Raw genomic sequence first — 17,273 nt, 5'->3', positions numbered from 1 at the left:
TGTCTGGGAATGGGTTTTCTGAAACAGAAAACCCCTTTAACCTGTATAACTGTTTGCAGTAGTAAAACTTCCCATAAGCTTCAGTTTCTCACCCCTGGAATAGGAAGAGGTTGATGCAGTTGTAACTCTTCGTTAAAAAGTTTCCCAGGACTCTGTTAGGGTAGCCACACTTGATCTGGTAAGCTGACAGACCAAAATACACACATTTCACAAAGTACCACAACTGCGCCACACTATTTGTATTAAATCTCCTGCAAAACAGATAAAATAGAAGAATGAGGATGTGGAAATCATATAGAAAGAATTCACATGATACCTAGGTCATGGAGAAAAGAAAACGTTACACGTTCTTGTTGTGTGATTAAATTAGGTCATATATTGGCTTTCTCATTGTGTAGGACTCTACTTGTTTGTTTTACATCAAGGAAGATGCATCAATGTGACTGACAGATATGCTCAGGAAAAGTAGATTTTTGGTACTCACCGTAAAATCTATTTCTCTTAGTCTTCATTGGGGACACAGAACCATGGGATAGTCTGCTGCTACCTGGAGACTGACACTATTATTGCAATTTAAATAAAATTGGCTCCTCCCCAGCAGTCTATACCACGTCTGCTGGAGTCAGGCTTCCTCAATATGTGAGAAAGCAGTAGGAGGAAAAAAAAACAAAGGAATGCAAAAAGAATTAAGGCAAGAATGAAACATAACTGTACACCCAACCGGGCAGCCAAGGCAGGGTGCAGTGTCCCCCAATGAAGACTACAAGAAACAGATTTTATGGTGAGTAAACAAAAATCTACTTTTCTCATTGGGGGCACAGAACCATGGGACGTGCTAAAGTAGTTCCTAAGGCTAGTTTCACACATCAGTTTTTTGTTTTCAGGCTAAATCTGGCTAATTATTAAAAAAAAGGATCCAACCTAAATTGTGAAAAACTGATGTGATGGATCAGTTTTTTTGGTGGATCCGGTCTTTTTTAATAGAGAGAGAGAGAAACCAGAACGGAAAATCTGCATGATTTGTATGGGAAATGCTTTGAAAACCGGATCCGGGCACCGGATTCATTGTTTCACACCTCCGTTTCTTGTGTTTTTGGCCAATTCCGTCACTGTGCTGTTGTTTCCGCCGGACAAAAAACGTTGCAGTGGACTTTTCTCCGTCTGCCGGAAACGACTATTTGGACGGATCCGGGAAAAAAAGGAAGAAACGTCTGGCCATCAGGCTCAATTCGGCGCTAATACAACTCTATGGGGAAAAAAACGGATCCATTTTTTCCAAAAATTGCCGGATCCAATCTTTCTGCCTTAACTCAAGCGGAAGTCTGGGCTGCTGCCGCCTACAGTATCTTGCTACCAAGACTCGCATCTGCCGAGGCAAAAGTGTGGATGTTGTAAAACTTAGAAAAGGTATGCACTGATGCCCGGTGGCTGGGTTACAGAGCTGTAAAGCCAATGCTTGATTACATATCACCGATGGGAGCTCCCACTGCCCACGTAGAGTGTGCCCTAATCCTGAATCGGGCCACTCTGGCCTTGGCTTTAAACAGTAGGCCTGAATAATAGAATTGATCCAGTGGGCAACTGTCACCTTGGAAGTTGCCTGACTCTTACGAGGGCCATCTGGTATGATAAACAAGGAATTGGATCGCCTAAATGTGGCAGTGCCTGATAAGTAGTACCTAATGGCCCTGACAACATCCAACCTGTGCAAATTCTTCTCAATAGGATGAGATGGTGCTGGAGAAAAAGATGGTAAAACAATGTCTCATTAAGGTGAAAATTCAAAATCACTTTGGGGAGGAAGGATGGAACTGATGCAGAATAAGGTAAGGAGAACAGCAGGAAAAAGCCACTAGCTCTGAAACCATGGTGATAGAAGTGATGACTAACCTACGATAGGTCTGAGAAAAACCTTGCCTCCAACAGACACTGAAAAAACTGAGGAAGCCTGACTATAGCAGGCGAGGTATATTCTGCTGGGGAGGAGCCAGTTTTATTTAAATTGCAATAATAGTGTCAGCCTCTAGGTGGCAGTAGACTATCCCATGGTTCTGTGTCCTCCAATGAGACAAACGAGAAAGTTCCTATTTGTGGCATTCGAACACATCCCTAAGTCAATATGGACTCATTATGAATAATACTGCTCAGTATGTCTGAATTATTACTGTTTGGAGAGAAATTGAACTACATAAAACGGCCAATACGGACAACATACTAATTCAATAGTTGGATGCATATATATTTTACAACTTTGCCCATTCCTCAAGGTAATACTGCACCAGCTCCTTCAAGTTAGATGGTTTCGTATGGTGAACAGCAATCTTTAAGTCTGACCACAGATTCTCAATTGGATTGATGTCTGGCCTTTGACTAGGCCTCTCCAAAACATTTACACGTTTTCCCTTTAACAACTTGAGAGTTTCTTTAGCAGTATGCTTTGGGTCATTGTCTTGTTGGAAGGCGAACCTCCATCCCAGTCTCAAATGACTGACAGACTAACAGGTTTTGCTCAAGAATAACCCTGTATTTCGCACCATCCATCTTCCCCTTGGCCGGACCATTTTCCCTGTCCCTGCTGCAGAAAAACATCCTCACAGTATGATGCTGCCACCACCATGTTTCACTGCACGGATGGTGTTCTTGGGGTGATGAGTAACGATGAGCAAACGTTCGTCAATCTCAAATTCGGCATGAACCTTGCACATTCGGATTAGTGTACACCATTATTCTCGATTACTTGTTGTGCGTTGCCCGTTAGCCCCTGAAGCTGTTGTGTATGCATTTGGTTTTGCCTCCCATTGAATTCAATTGGGTTCAGATAAGTTCGCCGAACATCTGGAAGTTCGCCGATCCAAGTTGAATCAAACCTTAAAGGGTTTGCTCATCTCTAGTAATGACCTGTGTTAGTTTGGCGCCAGACATGACGTTTACCTTGGCGGCCAAAAAGTTCAATTTTGGTCTCATCTGATCACAGCACCCTGCTCTAAACATTTGGGGAGTCTCTCACATCTCTTTTTGCAAACTCAAAACGAGCCTTTCAATTTTTATGTGTAAGAAAAGGCCTTTTTCTTCCCACTCTTCCATAAAGGCCCCACTATGGAGTGTACGGCTTATTGCAGTCGTATGGACAGATACTCCAGTCTGTGCTTTGGGAACTCTGCATCTCCTTCAGGGTTATCTTTGGTCTCTGTGCTGCCTCTCTGATTAATGCCCTCCTTGCCTGGGCTAAGAGGTTTGGTAGGTGGCCCTCCCATGGCAAGTTTGTTGTGGTACCATGTTCTTTCCATTTGATGATAATGAATTTGATGGTGCTTCGGGGTTTATCAAGCATTGGGACATTTTTTAGAACCTAACCCTGACTTTTACTTCTTAACACCTTTGTGCCTGACTTGTTTGAAGATCTCCTTGGTCTTCATGGTGTTGTTTGGTTAGTGCTGCCTCTTGCTTAATGGTGTTGCAGCCTCTATGGCCTTTCAGAAAAGGTGTATAAATGCTGACAGACCATGTGACACTTAGACTGCACACGGGTGGACTTCCTTTCACTTAGAATGTGACTTACGAAGGTAATTGCTTGTGCCAAATTTTGAGGGGCTTCAACGCAAAAAAGGGTGAATACATATGCACATGCCAATTTTTAGTTAATTGATCCCATAAATGTAATTTATGCCTCATTTTTCTCACTTCACTTCGCCAACCTAGACTATTTAGTGCTGATGCAACACACACAAAGCGGATTACAAAAATATTTAAACACAGGTTTTAATGTAACAAAATAGATAAAAAGCCAAGGGAGTGGATACTTTTGCTAGTCAATATATATGTATTTTAATGAGTAATATGATTGCATCAGTTTAAAGGAGTTCGCCAAGGTTGGAAAAAAATAAAGAAAAAAAGAAAATACCTTTTAATCAGGAAATAACTTTCATTATGTCTGTGGAGGTAATTACTACATTTGAATGGATGCCGTCATGTTACACTCACGAATTCCTATCTTAAAATGTTACCAGGACAGGTGTCTGTGAGCATGTGCAGTAGGAAGCTTGGAAGTAGGAAGACGTAACCTAGTGGATAGGTGATCTAACACTGAAGATAGCAGTGCTGAGGTAAGAAGAGGCTGCTCACACTGCTGTCCTCCCTGTCTATCTGATCTAATACTGGAGATACCACAGAGGTGCTGAGCTGAGGTAAGAAGAGGCTGCTCACACTGTGTACACCCTGTCTATCTGATCTAATACTGGAGATACCAGGGATGCTGGGGTAAGAAGAGGCTGCTCTCACTGTGTACACCCTGTCTATCTGATCTAATACTGGAGATACCAGGGGTGCTGAGGTAAGATTAGGCTGCTCACACTGCTGTCCGCCCTGTCTATCTGATCTAATACTGGAGATACCACAGAGGTGCTGAGCTGAGGTAAGAAGAGGCTGCTCACACTGTGTACACCCTGTCTATCTGATCTAATACTGGAGATACCAGGGATGCTGGGGTAAGAAGAGGCTGCTCTCACTGTGTACACCCTGTCTATCTGATCTAATACTGGAGATACCAGGGATGCTGAGGTAAGATTAGGCTGCTCACACTGCTGTCCGCCCTGTCTATCTGATCTAATACTGGAGATACCAGAGGTGCTGAGGTAAGAAGAAGCTGCTCACACTGCTGTCCACCCTGTCTACTTGATCTAATACTGGAGATATCATGGGTGCTGAGGTAAGAAGAGGCTGCTCACACTGTGTACACCCTGTCTACCTGATCTAATACTGGAGATACCAGGGGTGCTGAGGTAAGAAGAGGCTGCTCACACTGCTGTCCACCCTGTCTAACTGATCTAATACTGGAAATACCAGGGGTGCTGAGGTAAGAAGAGGCTGCTCACACTGCTGTACACCCTGTCTATCTGATCTAATACTGGAGATATCAGGGGTGCTGAGGTAAGAAAAGGCTGCTCACGCTGCTGTCCTCCCTGTCTATCTGATCTAATACTGGATATACCAGGACTGCTGAGGTAAGAAGAAGCTGCTCACACTGCTGTCTACCCTGTCTGTCTGATTTAATACTAGAGATACCAGGGATCCAGAGGTAAGAACAGGTTGCTCACAGTGCTATCTACTCTGTTGATCTGATCTTACATTAGAGATACTAGGGTTGCTGAGGTAAGAAGAGGCTGCTCACACTGCAGTCTACCCTGTCTTTCTGATCTAATACTGGAGATACCAGAGCTGCTGAGTTAAGAAGAGGCTGCTCACACTGCTGTCCACCCTGTCAATCTGATCTAATACTGGAGATACCAGTGGTGTTGAGGTAAGAAGAGGCTGCTCACACTGCTGTCCAACCTGTATAACTGATCTTATACTGAAAATACAAGTTTTTTTTTTAATGAGACAGGAGGTACACAAACTTGGCTTATGCTCCACTAACAAGAGGGTCTGCAGATCCCCATTCTTGGAATTGTTGGCAGTCCCAGTGGTCAGACACCAAGAGATAAGTACGTTATCTCCTTATGTATAGGAAAATCCCTTTAAAATATTAAAGACATAAAAATAGATAAAATAGGATGAATGACAGAGCAGAAAAATCTGACTCTTAAATAGGTTAAGGAGGTTTGTAAAAAAAAAATTGTACAAAACTCTACCTTTCCGTGACTCCAGGAAGGATAAAAAACATCCAGAAGTGGATTCCAAAAACCAGGACAACCTGAAAGACACATTTTCCAAACATTGTCTTTCGCAAGTAGATGGCTCTGTCAACTATCATGGTGCCAAACTGTAGTAGAAGCATAACCAGAAAAGCCTCTGGAACTTGATCCTCAGATAGAGATTCTGTGATATCTGCTGCAGCAGAATGTTTCTGTGGATAAAAAAATTCAGGCTTTCAATTTCAGCACTTAAAGCGTACCTGATGTTTCAGGTGACTTGAGAATAAGCAGTTATATGTATGTACATGACTATATATGACTGTATATCTGCGAATTGTTCACCAGGCTTTCTCTAATTTTCAGTTGTCTCTGTGCTAGTAGGTGGAGACTAGCTACTATGATGCCTCCTATACACACAACACAGATACATGAGGAATATCTGCTTTCCAAGTTTCTATGTATTACTTGTTCAGAAGCAGTACTGAGCAGTGTAGATGTGATTTCAGCACTGGGATGAGATAAATACTGCAAAACAGCAGCACCATGACCATGTCGTTCCCACTCTATCTACTTATTCCTCCACCTCTTCTTCCCCTTTCCTTAGACCTTATTAGGCAGCTATAATCCAATCCCTACGTGAGCTGACAATCCATCTCATCTTGAGGAAGATGGATTTTAGCTGAATTTTTGGGGTAAATAAAAAAAATCAGAATGCAGGAGCAGGAGAATCATTTTTTCATAAGTAGAGAGAGATGTACATATCTCTGATAATATATATTACAAAGTTTCTCAGGTTGAATTTGTTGAAATGCTGTATTTTTGGACAAACACGATCTTGAGAGAATAAAACTCATTTTCCTAAACAATACTTACCCCAAATGCCCAGTACCCGAAGATGACAATGATAAAATTAATTACATCGACCAGGAACATAATTGCATAGACGTCACACACTGGACTATATTCTGGGTGTATAATGTCGTAGAAGAACTGTCTGATGGGCAAGTAGATCTGCAGGGCTCTGTAAAAAGATGAATGGTTCATATTATCTAATTACAAGACTGAAGTCAAACTCTAAAAATCAGATCTTGGAAGGACCGATTACTTTGCTTGTTTTTCCTTATATATGCAATTATAAAATGTTACATTTTCACCGCCAGTTTCTTCAGTTTTATCCACTGCTGCTTTAGCCTTTCCTTCATTGTCTGACGTTTCTTTTTTGGGTTACGTCTGAAACAGTTCCACCTCCTCTTAGCGTCTTTCTTCTGAGGAGTACCTGAGAGGTGAACGGAGATGTAGCCAAACAGAGGATGGAATATATTACACATACATACAGGACCGCCATCAGGGCATTACTGCTCTTACTGGCGTATGGGGCCCTGTGAGCAGAGGAGGCCTGGACTGGGCCCTCTCTTTTCTGCTGACCGGGCCCCAGCAATAGGATTCTGCTGGTTCAGTAACTGAACGTGCATCCTCGGACACACGTTCTGTTAAAATCTATATGGCCATACGGGAAGACTTCGCAAACGGCAACCGTTAACAGCTGCCAGCCAATCAGAGGCTGGCAGCTGGTGTCAGAATGCACATCAGCGGTGTATGAAGACACTGCCATACGCCAGCGCTTCCGCACCCCAGATGAAGCAGGGAGTAGACACCGCTGGACCTCGGCCAGGTTAGGAAAATCCTTTTTTTTTTGTAAAGTCGCACTATAGGGGCAGTATGGAGAGACATGGGGGCAGTTTGAAGAGACATGGGGTAGTGTGTAGAGACATGAGAGCAGTATGGAGAGTCATGAGGGCAGTATGGAGAGACAAGGGGGCATAATGGAGACACATGATGGCAGAATGGATAGACATGGGGCAGTGTGGAGAGTCATGGGGCAGAATGGAGAGACATGAGGGCAATATGGAGAGACATGGGGCAGAATGGAGAGACATGGGGGAAGTAAGGAGAGACATGGGGCAAAATGGAGAGAAATGGGGGCAGTATGGAGAGAAATGAGGGCAGTATGGAGATACATAGAGAGCAGTATGGAGAGACATGGGGCAGAATGGAGAGAAATGAGGACAGTATGGAGAGACATGGGGGCAGTATGGAAAGACATGGGGGCAGTATGGAGAGACATGGGGGCAGTATGGAGAGACACCTGAGGGCAGTATGGGAGAATGCATGGGGTAGAATGGGAGAACGCACGGGGCCAGGAATGAGAAATGTGAGGTCCAGAATGGAGCACATATGAGAACAGGATGTGTGACATTATTACTTTAGGGGCTAATTAAGGGATATTATTACTGATGTGATGTATTTTATTTTTGAGGATACTGTTTTCAGTGTGGGGGAGGAGAGGTCCTTTAACTGTGCAGAGCGACACTTTCGCTTTTTTTCCTTCATCTGGTGTAGTGTAGAAGTTGGGGAAAAATTGAGGAATGTGCTCTATATAATTGTGTTATTTTCTGCAGAGACGGCTCGGTGATAGCGGTCTGTGCTGGATGAAAATTAAGGACTTCAACTAGAGACGTTGCTGGTGAGTCAGTGTGTTACCTGTACACTGACAATATACACTGTATAATATGTTCAGAACTCTTGTGTGTAATGTCACCGGTGATCCCTGTAATACCTGTACACTGACACTATATACAGAGATCCTGTGTATAATGTCACTGGTGATCACTGCATTACCTGTACACTGACACTATATACAGAGCTCCTGTGTATAATGTCACTGGTGATCACTGTATTACCTATACACTGACACTATATACAGAGCTCCTGTGTATAATGTCACCGGTGATCACTGTATTACTTGTACACTGACCCTATACACTGTGTACTATGTACAAAGCTACTGTGTATAATGTCATTTATGGTAATATTAGTATTGTGGGGGTTTTATTATTAATGATCAGTATTGTAGTATTCTGTCACTATGTGGTGGTGATATGTGGTCTGGTCATGATGTAACAGTATTTGTACCTTGTACTGTATGTGGTATTATTGGTCACTATGCGGTAGTAATAGGTGGTCAGGCCATGGTGTGGCTGTATTTGTCCCTTGTACATGGTATGATTCTGTCACTATGTGGTGTTAATATGTGTCTAGTCATGGTGTCACAATATTTGTCCCTTGTATGGGGTATTATTAATTCACTATGTGGTCTGGTCATGGTGTGGCGTATTTGTTCTTTGTATGTGGAATTATTTGGTCACTATGTGGTGGTAATATGTGGTCTGATCATGGTGTGGTGGTATATGTCCCTTGTACGTGGTATTATTTGGCCACTATGTGGTAGTAATATGTGGTCTGGTCATGGTGAGACGGTATTTGTCCCTTGTATGTGGTATCATTGTTCATTTTAAAAAATGTATATGACACATTCCCTTAAAGAAACATGAATAAAAATATGCCTAAAAAGGGTACAGGATATTTTAACATATGTTTAATAGGTTAAAGCAGAGTAGTGCCCAGGAAAAAGGGTCTACCTAGTCGTGGTGGTGGCTTAAAAAATCTTTTGGCCAAAACAAAAACTGCTGGCTATGTACGTGATCTGGTGTTAGCTGGGAACTGTTAATGTGTGATTGGTGAGGATGTGGTACAGAAGTGGAGTCTTTCCAAGAGTGAGCGATGGGGCTGTGGACGGTTTGAGGAGTGGAGGCGGAGCAGGGGTGGAGCCTGGGAGGAGCCTCAACGGGGCCCGAAAATGGTGCCAGTATGAGGCCCTGAAATTCCTGGTGGCAGCCCTGCATATATGCACGAGAGTCTTCTTTGAATAAAACACCAATGTACCTTCAACCACTGGTTTTTGAGATGCTCTCCTCTTTCTAAAGACGTTCTTTGAAGCATTTTGATGTTTAAATAAATGCCAGGGAACCAGACCGGTGTCGGTATCATCTTCTTCTTTACTCCCTCGTTTCTTTTGCCTCTTAGTCTTCTTCTTCTTTTTGGACTCTGGTAGACAGACCTCCTTATTGTCCCACAGACCATGACACTATATGAAAGAGTTATCATTACTACAATAATGCATACAGAGCTGCCACATTTATACCTTTGATTGTATACGATCATTAGCTCAATTTGTCTTTTACAGCTCCACACCAGGTAATAAAAAACCTAATTTTTGCATCCAGCTGTATTACAATAGAACCGATAGTATATGTTACTACTCAAAGCTTACTTTAAGGATAGACCGATGCAAAAACAGGGCAAGAAGCTGTATCAGGTCAAAGTGTACATAGCCATCTTTCTTTTCAATGCCAATTATGTTGGGGAGGCAGAACGGTTTGTCTGCATTCATACTCCGATACACTGTCGATGTCCATGGAAAAAAGCCAAACTGGAAAGAATACTTTAGGACAACTGTAATCTAGGAAGATATTTAGTAAAAGAAAAGAAGCTATAGTCACAAAATAATGAAATAAAGCAAAACATTGAAAGCAAGAGCACTTATACTGTAATACTCCCAAAATTGATGAATGGCATCTATCACAGTGTTACTCACTTGTCTCAACTCCAGCTCTGCTCCCTTGTCCTATGGCGACCTCCCTTTGCTGTTCTCCACGTTGGGTTTCACAAGTTGCCCTAAAACCTTCATTGACATTACCCAAGGCCATTTAGGGCAGACTTAGATACTCGTGTGTATCTGACTATTGAGCTGCAGCAACCTCTTGGATTATGTATGGGGTGCTCTGGGTGACCCACCAGGTAGGCAGATTACACCAAGGTTCACCATGCGCCATGCCCATCCACCCCTGGGTCACCACAAGTTAATCGCAACTGAGCTTCAACAAAGACTATCCAGACCACCAGAGCTTCCCCCCTCTCTCTCAGAGGACTTCAGTTTTTCTTCATCCCAGCCCAGAGACATAACTTTTCATATATGGTGGCTGTGTGTATCCAACTGCTATCTAAAATGTATGTCTAGCATTAGTCTAAGGCCACACAGTGACATATATTTCCTGAATCAAAGCCTCGTCACATCTAGAATACAGAATTGTAATTTGCTGAAGTTCATACCTCAGTATAGATAATGGCCGTCATCCAAAAGCGTTTAGTTGGTCTAGGCACAGACAACATGGCCCATAGGAAAATGAGAATCGGCAGAATCAAGGACAGGATAGATGCCGACATCATGTGATTAAGAATGATAACAAAATAACAAAGCATTTCAGACTTTGATACAATGGTATTATATAGGGCAAAGACGAGGCGCAGGGGGCGCGGGAGAGTCTGAAAAAACTTGTCCGACTCCTCCAGCTCTTCATCACAATACATCCTGGGGATCAAAAGAGAGAAGAATACATGATATAGGGATCAAAGTGGAACATTCGCTGGTACATAAAGTATTATATATCTATAATTTATATAAATATATTTATAATAGAAATTATATATATAATTTACCAAAGTAGTTAATCACCACTAAATAGAAAGATAAAGGACACATTATACATGCCAAAAATATAAAAGTACTAACCAGGGCCGGGACAAGGGGTAGGCAGGTTAGGCACCAGCCTAGGGCGCTAACTCCTGCCTTCCCAAGGGGGGCGCACTTGGGAAAAAGAAAGTGCCACGGCTGAATGTCTGCAGCCACCCAACATCTTCCGCCGGCAGACATTCAGCACAGTGACGGCCAATGCACAGGCATGGAGGTGAGCGATGTCAGTCACTGATACTGCTCACCCGTCTCTGTCCTGTGCCCCGGCCATGCCTTGCCAATGAAAGGGGAATAGAGGAGGGACTGGCTGTGTGGGAGTTTCAATGCCTTGCCTAAATGGGTTGTCCAGGACTGAGTTATTGATGGACTTAGTTTAGGTCATCAATATCAGATGGGTAGGCGTCCATTATCTGACACCCACACACATCAACTGATAGTAGGTCCTCAGGTGGCATGATCTATACAGTGTGTTCTCTGGTCCTGCTGAAGTAAATAAGGGCTGAGCTGCAATACCTGAGAACTGCCACTATGCGGTGTATGGAGCTGTGCTGTTCTGGCTCTGTACACTGTGTACAATTTTGACTGCTCAGAGGGGGTAAGGCCCACTGATCTGATATTGATGATGAGAATAGGTCATCAGTTTGTAAGTCCTAGAAGACCTCTGTAAATATTCATACTTCAGTACATTAGCAAAGACTTATTATTATGCTTTGCTTGTGTCATATTGCCATCATATTCGTCAGCGCTTTATATACATCATCACTTTACCCATCGGGGCTCACAATCTAGATTCCCTGTCAGTATGTCTTTTGGAGTGTGGGAGGAAACCGGAGTGCCCGGAGGAAACCCACGCAAACACGGAGAGAACATACAAACTCCTTGCAGATGTTGTCGTTGGTGGGATTTGAACCCAGGGCCATAGCTCTACAAGGCTGCAGTGCTAACCACTGAGCCACTTACTGCCCTAATGAAGCTGCCTTACAAATACACATCCTAATCTCAGACAATTATACTAATGGAATCAATTGTCTTTCTACGCCCTTTTACCTGTTCAGTAGTAGTTCACTTGCAGTTAATAGCTGTGGGACCTCCGCCAGTGGCCTGCTGTCATCATCCAGTCCTTGGGTTGTTTCCTCCGCCTCAGTGGAAGGCTGCTCTCCCTTTAAAATAACTGTACTATATGACGGTGGGATATCTGTTCTTGTTTCTGTCATTTCGGCATCCCCTTCATACTCCTCATCTTCCTGACCCAGCCCCAATTTACCCTCCTCATGTAGGCTGTGAGAAAGGGAGGTAACATTAAAGGAAAAACGCACATAACAAGAAAGTCAAATATCTCTATATTTTCCACCACTAACATTCTGATAAATGTTATCCCTTTTTTAGGGAACACCAATTTACTTTTGTTAATCTCCACAGGTCCACTATTATGTGCAGTGGAATATATCCTGATGGTGGCTGCAGAACTGCTGTTCTGATACACAGCTTTAAACATTGAGTAAAGGGGGTTCTCCATCTTCAGAAAAATATCTTTAGCTGTGCTAATACAAGTAACAAATATACCTGCATTAAAGAGGTTGTCCAGGACTGACATATTGATGGCCTATCTGTATGACAGGTCATTAATACGAGACCAGGGGACATCTGACACCTGGCTCGCCCACCGATCAGCGTAATATTACGATTATACAGCGTAAGTAAACCAGTCTCATCAGGTCTAAGAGATCTATTTAAAGGGAATCTGTCAGCATGGCAGGATATATGAATAGATAGTTTTTTAAAAGAAAAGCCCAACAAAGAAGCTGTCAGTCAAGCAAGAGGAGGTGGAACTGATCAGGCATTAGAACTGGAGTGATAGGTGTGGGAAGAGCTTCCACTCAACTAAAACACTTCAACCTCATTTGCATATTGATTCAAAGTCTGGACAGGTCATGTAGAGGTATTACTGGCCTTGTCATTCAAAGAGCTACATGAGCATAAAAATAGCTTGGGGGGGGAAGGGGATCCTGCTGACAGATTCCTTTTAATATTGGATGCAGTTGGTTGCTAACTTTAGCTGCCTACATCTGCCACTAGGGGGAGCTTAACAGCATACAGCATACAACTCGTAGATTGAGCACAATAATAAAACAGTATGCAGCAAGTTACCCCTAGTAGCACATAAGGTAGCAAAAAAAGTTCATGGGTAAATTCACTTCCTAAAATGTATATTGTGTCCCCTTCCCACCGCCTTCCGTATATTTAGCAATGCTTTCATATGCAGCTATAAGTAATTCATAGACACTAAAAAGCTAAATATTAGTGATGAGCGAATATACTCGTTACTCGAGATTTCTCGAGCACGCTCGGGTGATCTCCGAGTATTTTTTAGTGCTCTGAGATTTAGTTTTTCTTGCCGCAGCTGAATGATTTACATCTGTTAGCCAGCATAAGTACATGTAGGGGTTGCCTGGTTGCTAGGGAATCCCCACAGGTAATCAAGCTGACTAACAGATGTAAATCATTCAGCTGCGGTGAGGAAAACTAAATCCCCGAGCACTAAAAAATACTTGGAGGACACCCGAGTGTGCTCGAGAATAAATCAATAAAACTACAGCATATGTTGAGAGAATACAATAAATCTTGATCATTTCCACTAGTTTGTGATCGTATTGTGGTTGTCATCCTCTCAGATTTACCTTAAATCTAAGCTATCAACAGACGTGGAATCAAAGGCGAGCATACGCTGGGGTTTTCGTAATTTCGGGATTTCATCAGGACCAGCAGGGTCCTCATAGGACAAAACCAAATCTTCTGTGACACAGCTGCCAAAACAACAATACCATCAAATATTCATATTATACACTGTATACCATAGCGGATTCAGTACTCCTACAAGGTCACCTGATGGATCTCATTTGTACCTGGAGACAAAACTGTCCTGAGACTGCTGCGATTCAATGCTGAGGATCTTACAGATTTCCAGCTTCTTGGACTGAACCGTCTCCTCTCTGGTAAGACCAACATGGTCATCGTTCTCCTCACTGGACAAGGTTTGAGTTCTTGACAACTGCTTGGCTTTGTAATACTCAGATATACTTTCTTGAGAGGCTTCTTTCCCCTGAAATAAATCATCCATATTAATTCTTAGCATGAGGAACACAAATCTGTTCCAAAGCATACGAAACGTTACGGTATACCCTATCCAGGTTCCTCTGTAGCATGCAGCGTTCAATCCTCAGGACAGTGGCAATGTCCACACTATTTTTGCAGAAATTGTTTAGAGTCTCAATGGTGTCATCAGCGAGTGCTTGAATGAAGACCCAGGAGAACTTCACGATATTTATGACCCTTTGAACAATATTTTCTGCAACGAGGGAACGTAGATTAAGCCAATGATGGTTATAACAAACCTATTAAATTATTGCATTGTCACATCATACCTGGTCCATCTACAGTATCCTCCTGACTTTCAGTCTGGGAATCATCTTGTTGGGGTTCCTCTGGTTTTTCTTGATTTCCTACTTGACATTCAACAAAAAAATGGCTTAAATGGTCAGTCATTACAACAAACTTGGCATAAATCAATAGTAATATAATCAAAAGAAATATAATTCTTTCTCAACTTATGAGACATTTCTTCCCCTGCTTCCGAATTCATCATTCACATTGGAAAAAAAGCTACAGTTAATCTTTGTGAAAACAACAGACATTGTGATGAAGTGATGAAATTACAGCTGCCTGCTGAAGTCTATGGAGATAGTAAAAGGGAGGTAGGAACACAGTGAGAGAAACAAAAGAGGGATTCCCAGAGACCTGTACACAAATGATCTTGTAAATGCTTATCTAACCCAGTGCTGGATTTACAGCAACACTGCTTACTACAATTATATACAGTCATGGCCAAAAGTATTGACACCCCTTCAATTCTGTCAGATAATACTCAGTTTCTTCCTGAAAATGATTGCAATCACAAATTATTTGGTATTATTATCTTCATTTAATTTGTCTTAAATGAAAAAACACAAAAGAGAATGAAGCAAAAAGCAAAACATTGATCATTTCACACAAAACTCCAAAAATGGGCCAGACAAAAGTATTGGCACCCTCATCCTAATACTTGGTTGCACAAGCTTTAGCCAAAATAACTGCAACCAACCGCTTCCGGTAACCATCAGTGAGTTTCTTACAATGCTCTGCTGGAATTTTAGACCATTCTTCTTTGGCAAACTGCTCCAGGTCCCTGATATTTGAAGGGTGCCTTCTCCAAACTGCCATTTTTAGATCTCTCCACAGGTGTTCTATGGGATTCAGGTCTGGACTCATTGCTGGCCACCTTAGAAATCTCCAGTGTTTTATCTCAAATCATTTTCTAGTGCTTTTTGAAGTGTGTTTTGGGTCATTGTCCTGCTGAAAGACCCATGACCTCTGAGGGAGACCCAGCTTTTTCACACTGGGCCCTACATTATGCTGCAAAATTTGTTGGTAGTCTTCAGACTTCATAATGCCATGCACACGGTCAAGCAGTCCAGTGCCAGAGGCAGCAAAGCAACCCCAAAACATCAGGGAACCTCCGCCATGTTTGGCTGTAGGGACCGTGTTCTTTTCTTTGAATGCCTCTTTTTTCTCCTGTAAACTCTATGTTGATGCCTTTGCCCAAAAAGCTCTACTTGTGTCTCATCTGACCAGAGAACATTCTTCCAAAACGTTTTAGGCTTTTTCAGGTAAGTTTTGGCAAACTCCAGCCTGGCTTTTTTATGTCTCAGAGTAAGAAGTGGGGTCTTCCCGGGTCTCCTACCATACAGTCCCTTTTCATTCAGATGCCGACAGATAGTATGGGTTGACACTGATGTACCCTCGGACTGTAGGGCAGCTTGAACTTGTTTGGATGTTAGTCGAGGTTCTTTATCCAACATCCGCACAATCTTGTTTTGAAATCCCTTGTCAATTTTTCTTTTCCGTCCACATCTAGGGAGGTTAGCCACAGTGCCATGGGCTTTAAACTTCTTGATGACACTGCGCACGGTAGACACAGGAACATTCAGGTCTTTGGAGATGGACCTGTAGCCTTGAAGTTGCTCATGCTTCCTCACAATTTGGTTTCTCAAGTCCTCAGACAGTTCTTTGGTCTTCTTTTCTCTATGCTCAATGTGGTACACACAAGGACACAGGACAGAGGTTGAGTCAACTTTAATCCATGTCAACTGGCTGCAAGTGTGATTTAGTTATTGCCAACACCTGTTAGGTGCCACAGGTAAGTTACAGGTGCTGTTAATTACACAAATTAGAGAAGCATCATATGATTTTTTGAACAGTGCCAATACTTTTGTCCACCTCCTTTTTATGTTTGGTGTGGAATTATATCCAATTTGGCTTTAGGACAATTCTTTTTGTGTTTTTTCCATTTAAGACAAATTAAATGAAGATAATAATACCAAATAATTTGTGTTTCAGGAAGAAAATGAGTATTATCTGACAGAATTGCAGGGGTGTCAATACTTTTGGCCATGACTGTAATTTATCCATACTGCTGCTGCTTTTGAATACGTGCTACATTGAGGCAGGAGAGCAGGACGTTTTCATGTCTGGGTGTGTGTGTGTATGGGAGAAATCAGAGCAGCCAGTTTCCTCCCCCAGCTCGGAAACAAGTGAAAATTAGAAATGGTGCAAAACTGGTGAAAAATATAAGATATAAATCATATATTGGCCAGTAGGGTTGAGCGAAACGGGTCGAACATTTTCAAAAGTCGCCGACTTTTGGCTAAGTCGGGGTTTCATGAAACCCGATCCGACCCCTGTGCGGGGTCGGCCATGCGGTACGCGACTTTCGCGCCAAAGTCGCGTTTCAATGACGCGAAAAGCGCCATTTCTCAGCCAATGAAGGTAAACGCAGAGTGTGGGCAGCGTGATGACATAGGTCCTGGTCCCCACCATCTTAGAGAAGGGCATTGCAGTGATTGGCTTGCTGTCTGCGACGTCACAGGGGCTATAAAGAGGCGTTCCCGCCGACCGCCATCTTACTGCTGCTGATCTGAGCTTAGGGAGAGGTTGCTGCCGCTTTGTCAGAAGCAGGGATAGCGTTAGGCAGGGTCCATTAACCACAAAACCGCTTGTGCTGCAGCGATTTGCACTGTCCAACACCACCCTCGGTGTGCAGGGACAGTGGAAGTTTTTTTTTTTTTTTTTCCCCTCAGCGCTGTAGCTCATTGGGCTGCCCTAGAAGGCTCCCTGAT

The 17,273-nt window shown here is 42.8% G+C and overlaps 1 protein-coding gene across 1 annotated transcript in view; it reads right to left on the bottom strand.

The window, feature by feature from the left end:
* The window catches only part of LOC138666693 (piezo-type mechanosensitive ion channel component 2-like), a 194,927-nt gene that overhangs the window by 16,320 nt on the left and 161,334 nt on the right, over positions 1 to 17,273 (bottom strand). The window contains exons 39-50 of the mRNA XM_069754876.1: positions 14,484 to 14,561; positions 14,241 to 14,407; positions 13,965 to 14,161; positions 13,740 to 13,865; positions 12,109 to 12,339; positions 10,641 to 10,899; positions 9,802 to 9,990; positions 9,414 to 9,615; positions 6,777 to 6,906; positions 6,504 to 6,651; positions 5,628 to 5,842; positions 93 to 251 (exon numbers count right to left, since the gene is read on the bottom strand). Coding sequence (XP_069610977.1) covers positions 93 to 251; positions 5,628 to 5,842; positions 6,504 to 6,651; positions 6,777 to 6,906; positions 9,414 to 9,615; positions 9,802 to 9,990; positions 10,641 to 10,899; positions 12,109 to 12,339; positions 13,740 to 13,865; positions 13,965 to 14,161; positions 14,241 to 14,407; positions 14,484 to 14,561 — 2,101 coding nt within the window. The remainder of the gene's footprint in view (positions 1 to 92; positions 252 to 5,627; positions 5,843 to 6,503; positions 6,652 to 6,776; positions 6,907 to 9,413; positions 9,616 to 9,801; positions 9,991 to 10,640; positions 10,900 to 12,108; positions 12,340 to 13,739; positions 13,866 to 13,964; positions 14,162 to 14,240; positions 14,408 to 14,483; positions 14,562 to 17,273) is intronic.

The sequence above is a fragment of the Ranitomeya imitator genome, chromosome 2 (assembly GCF_032444005.1).
Source record: "Ranitomeya imitator isolate aRanImi1 chromosome 2, aRanImi1.pri, whole genome shotgun sequence".
Classification (NCBI taxonomy): Eukaryota; Metazoa; Chordata; class Amphibia; order Anura; family Dendrobatidae; genus Ranitomeya; species Ranitomeya imitator.
The sequence above is the reverse complement of the archived record's forward strand: the minus strand, read 5'-3'. Positions and strand labels throughout refer to the sequence as shown.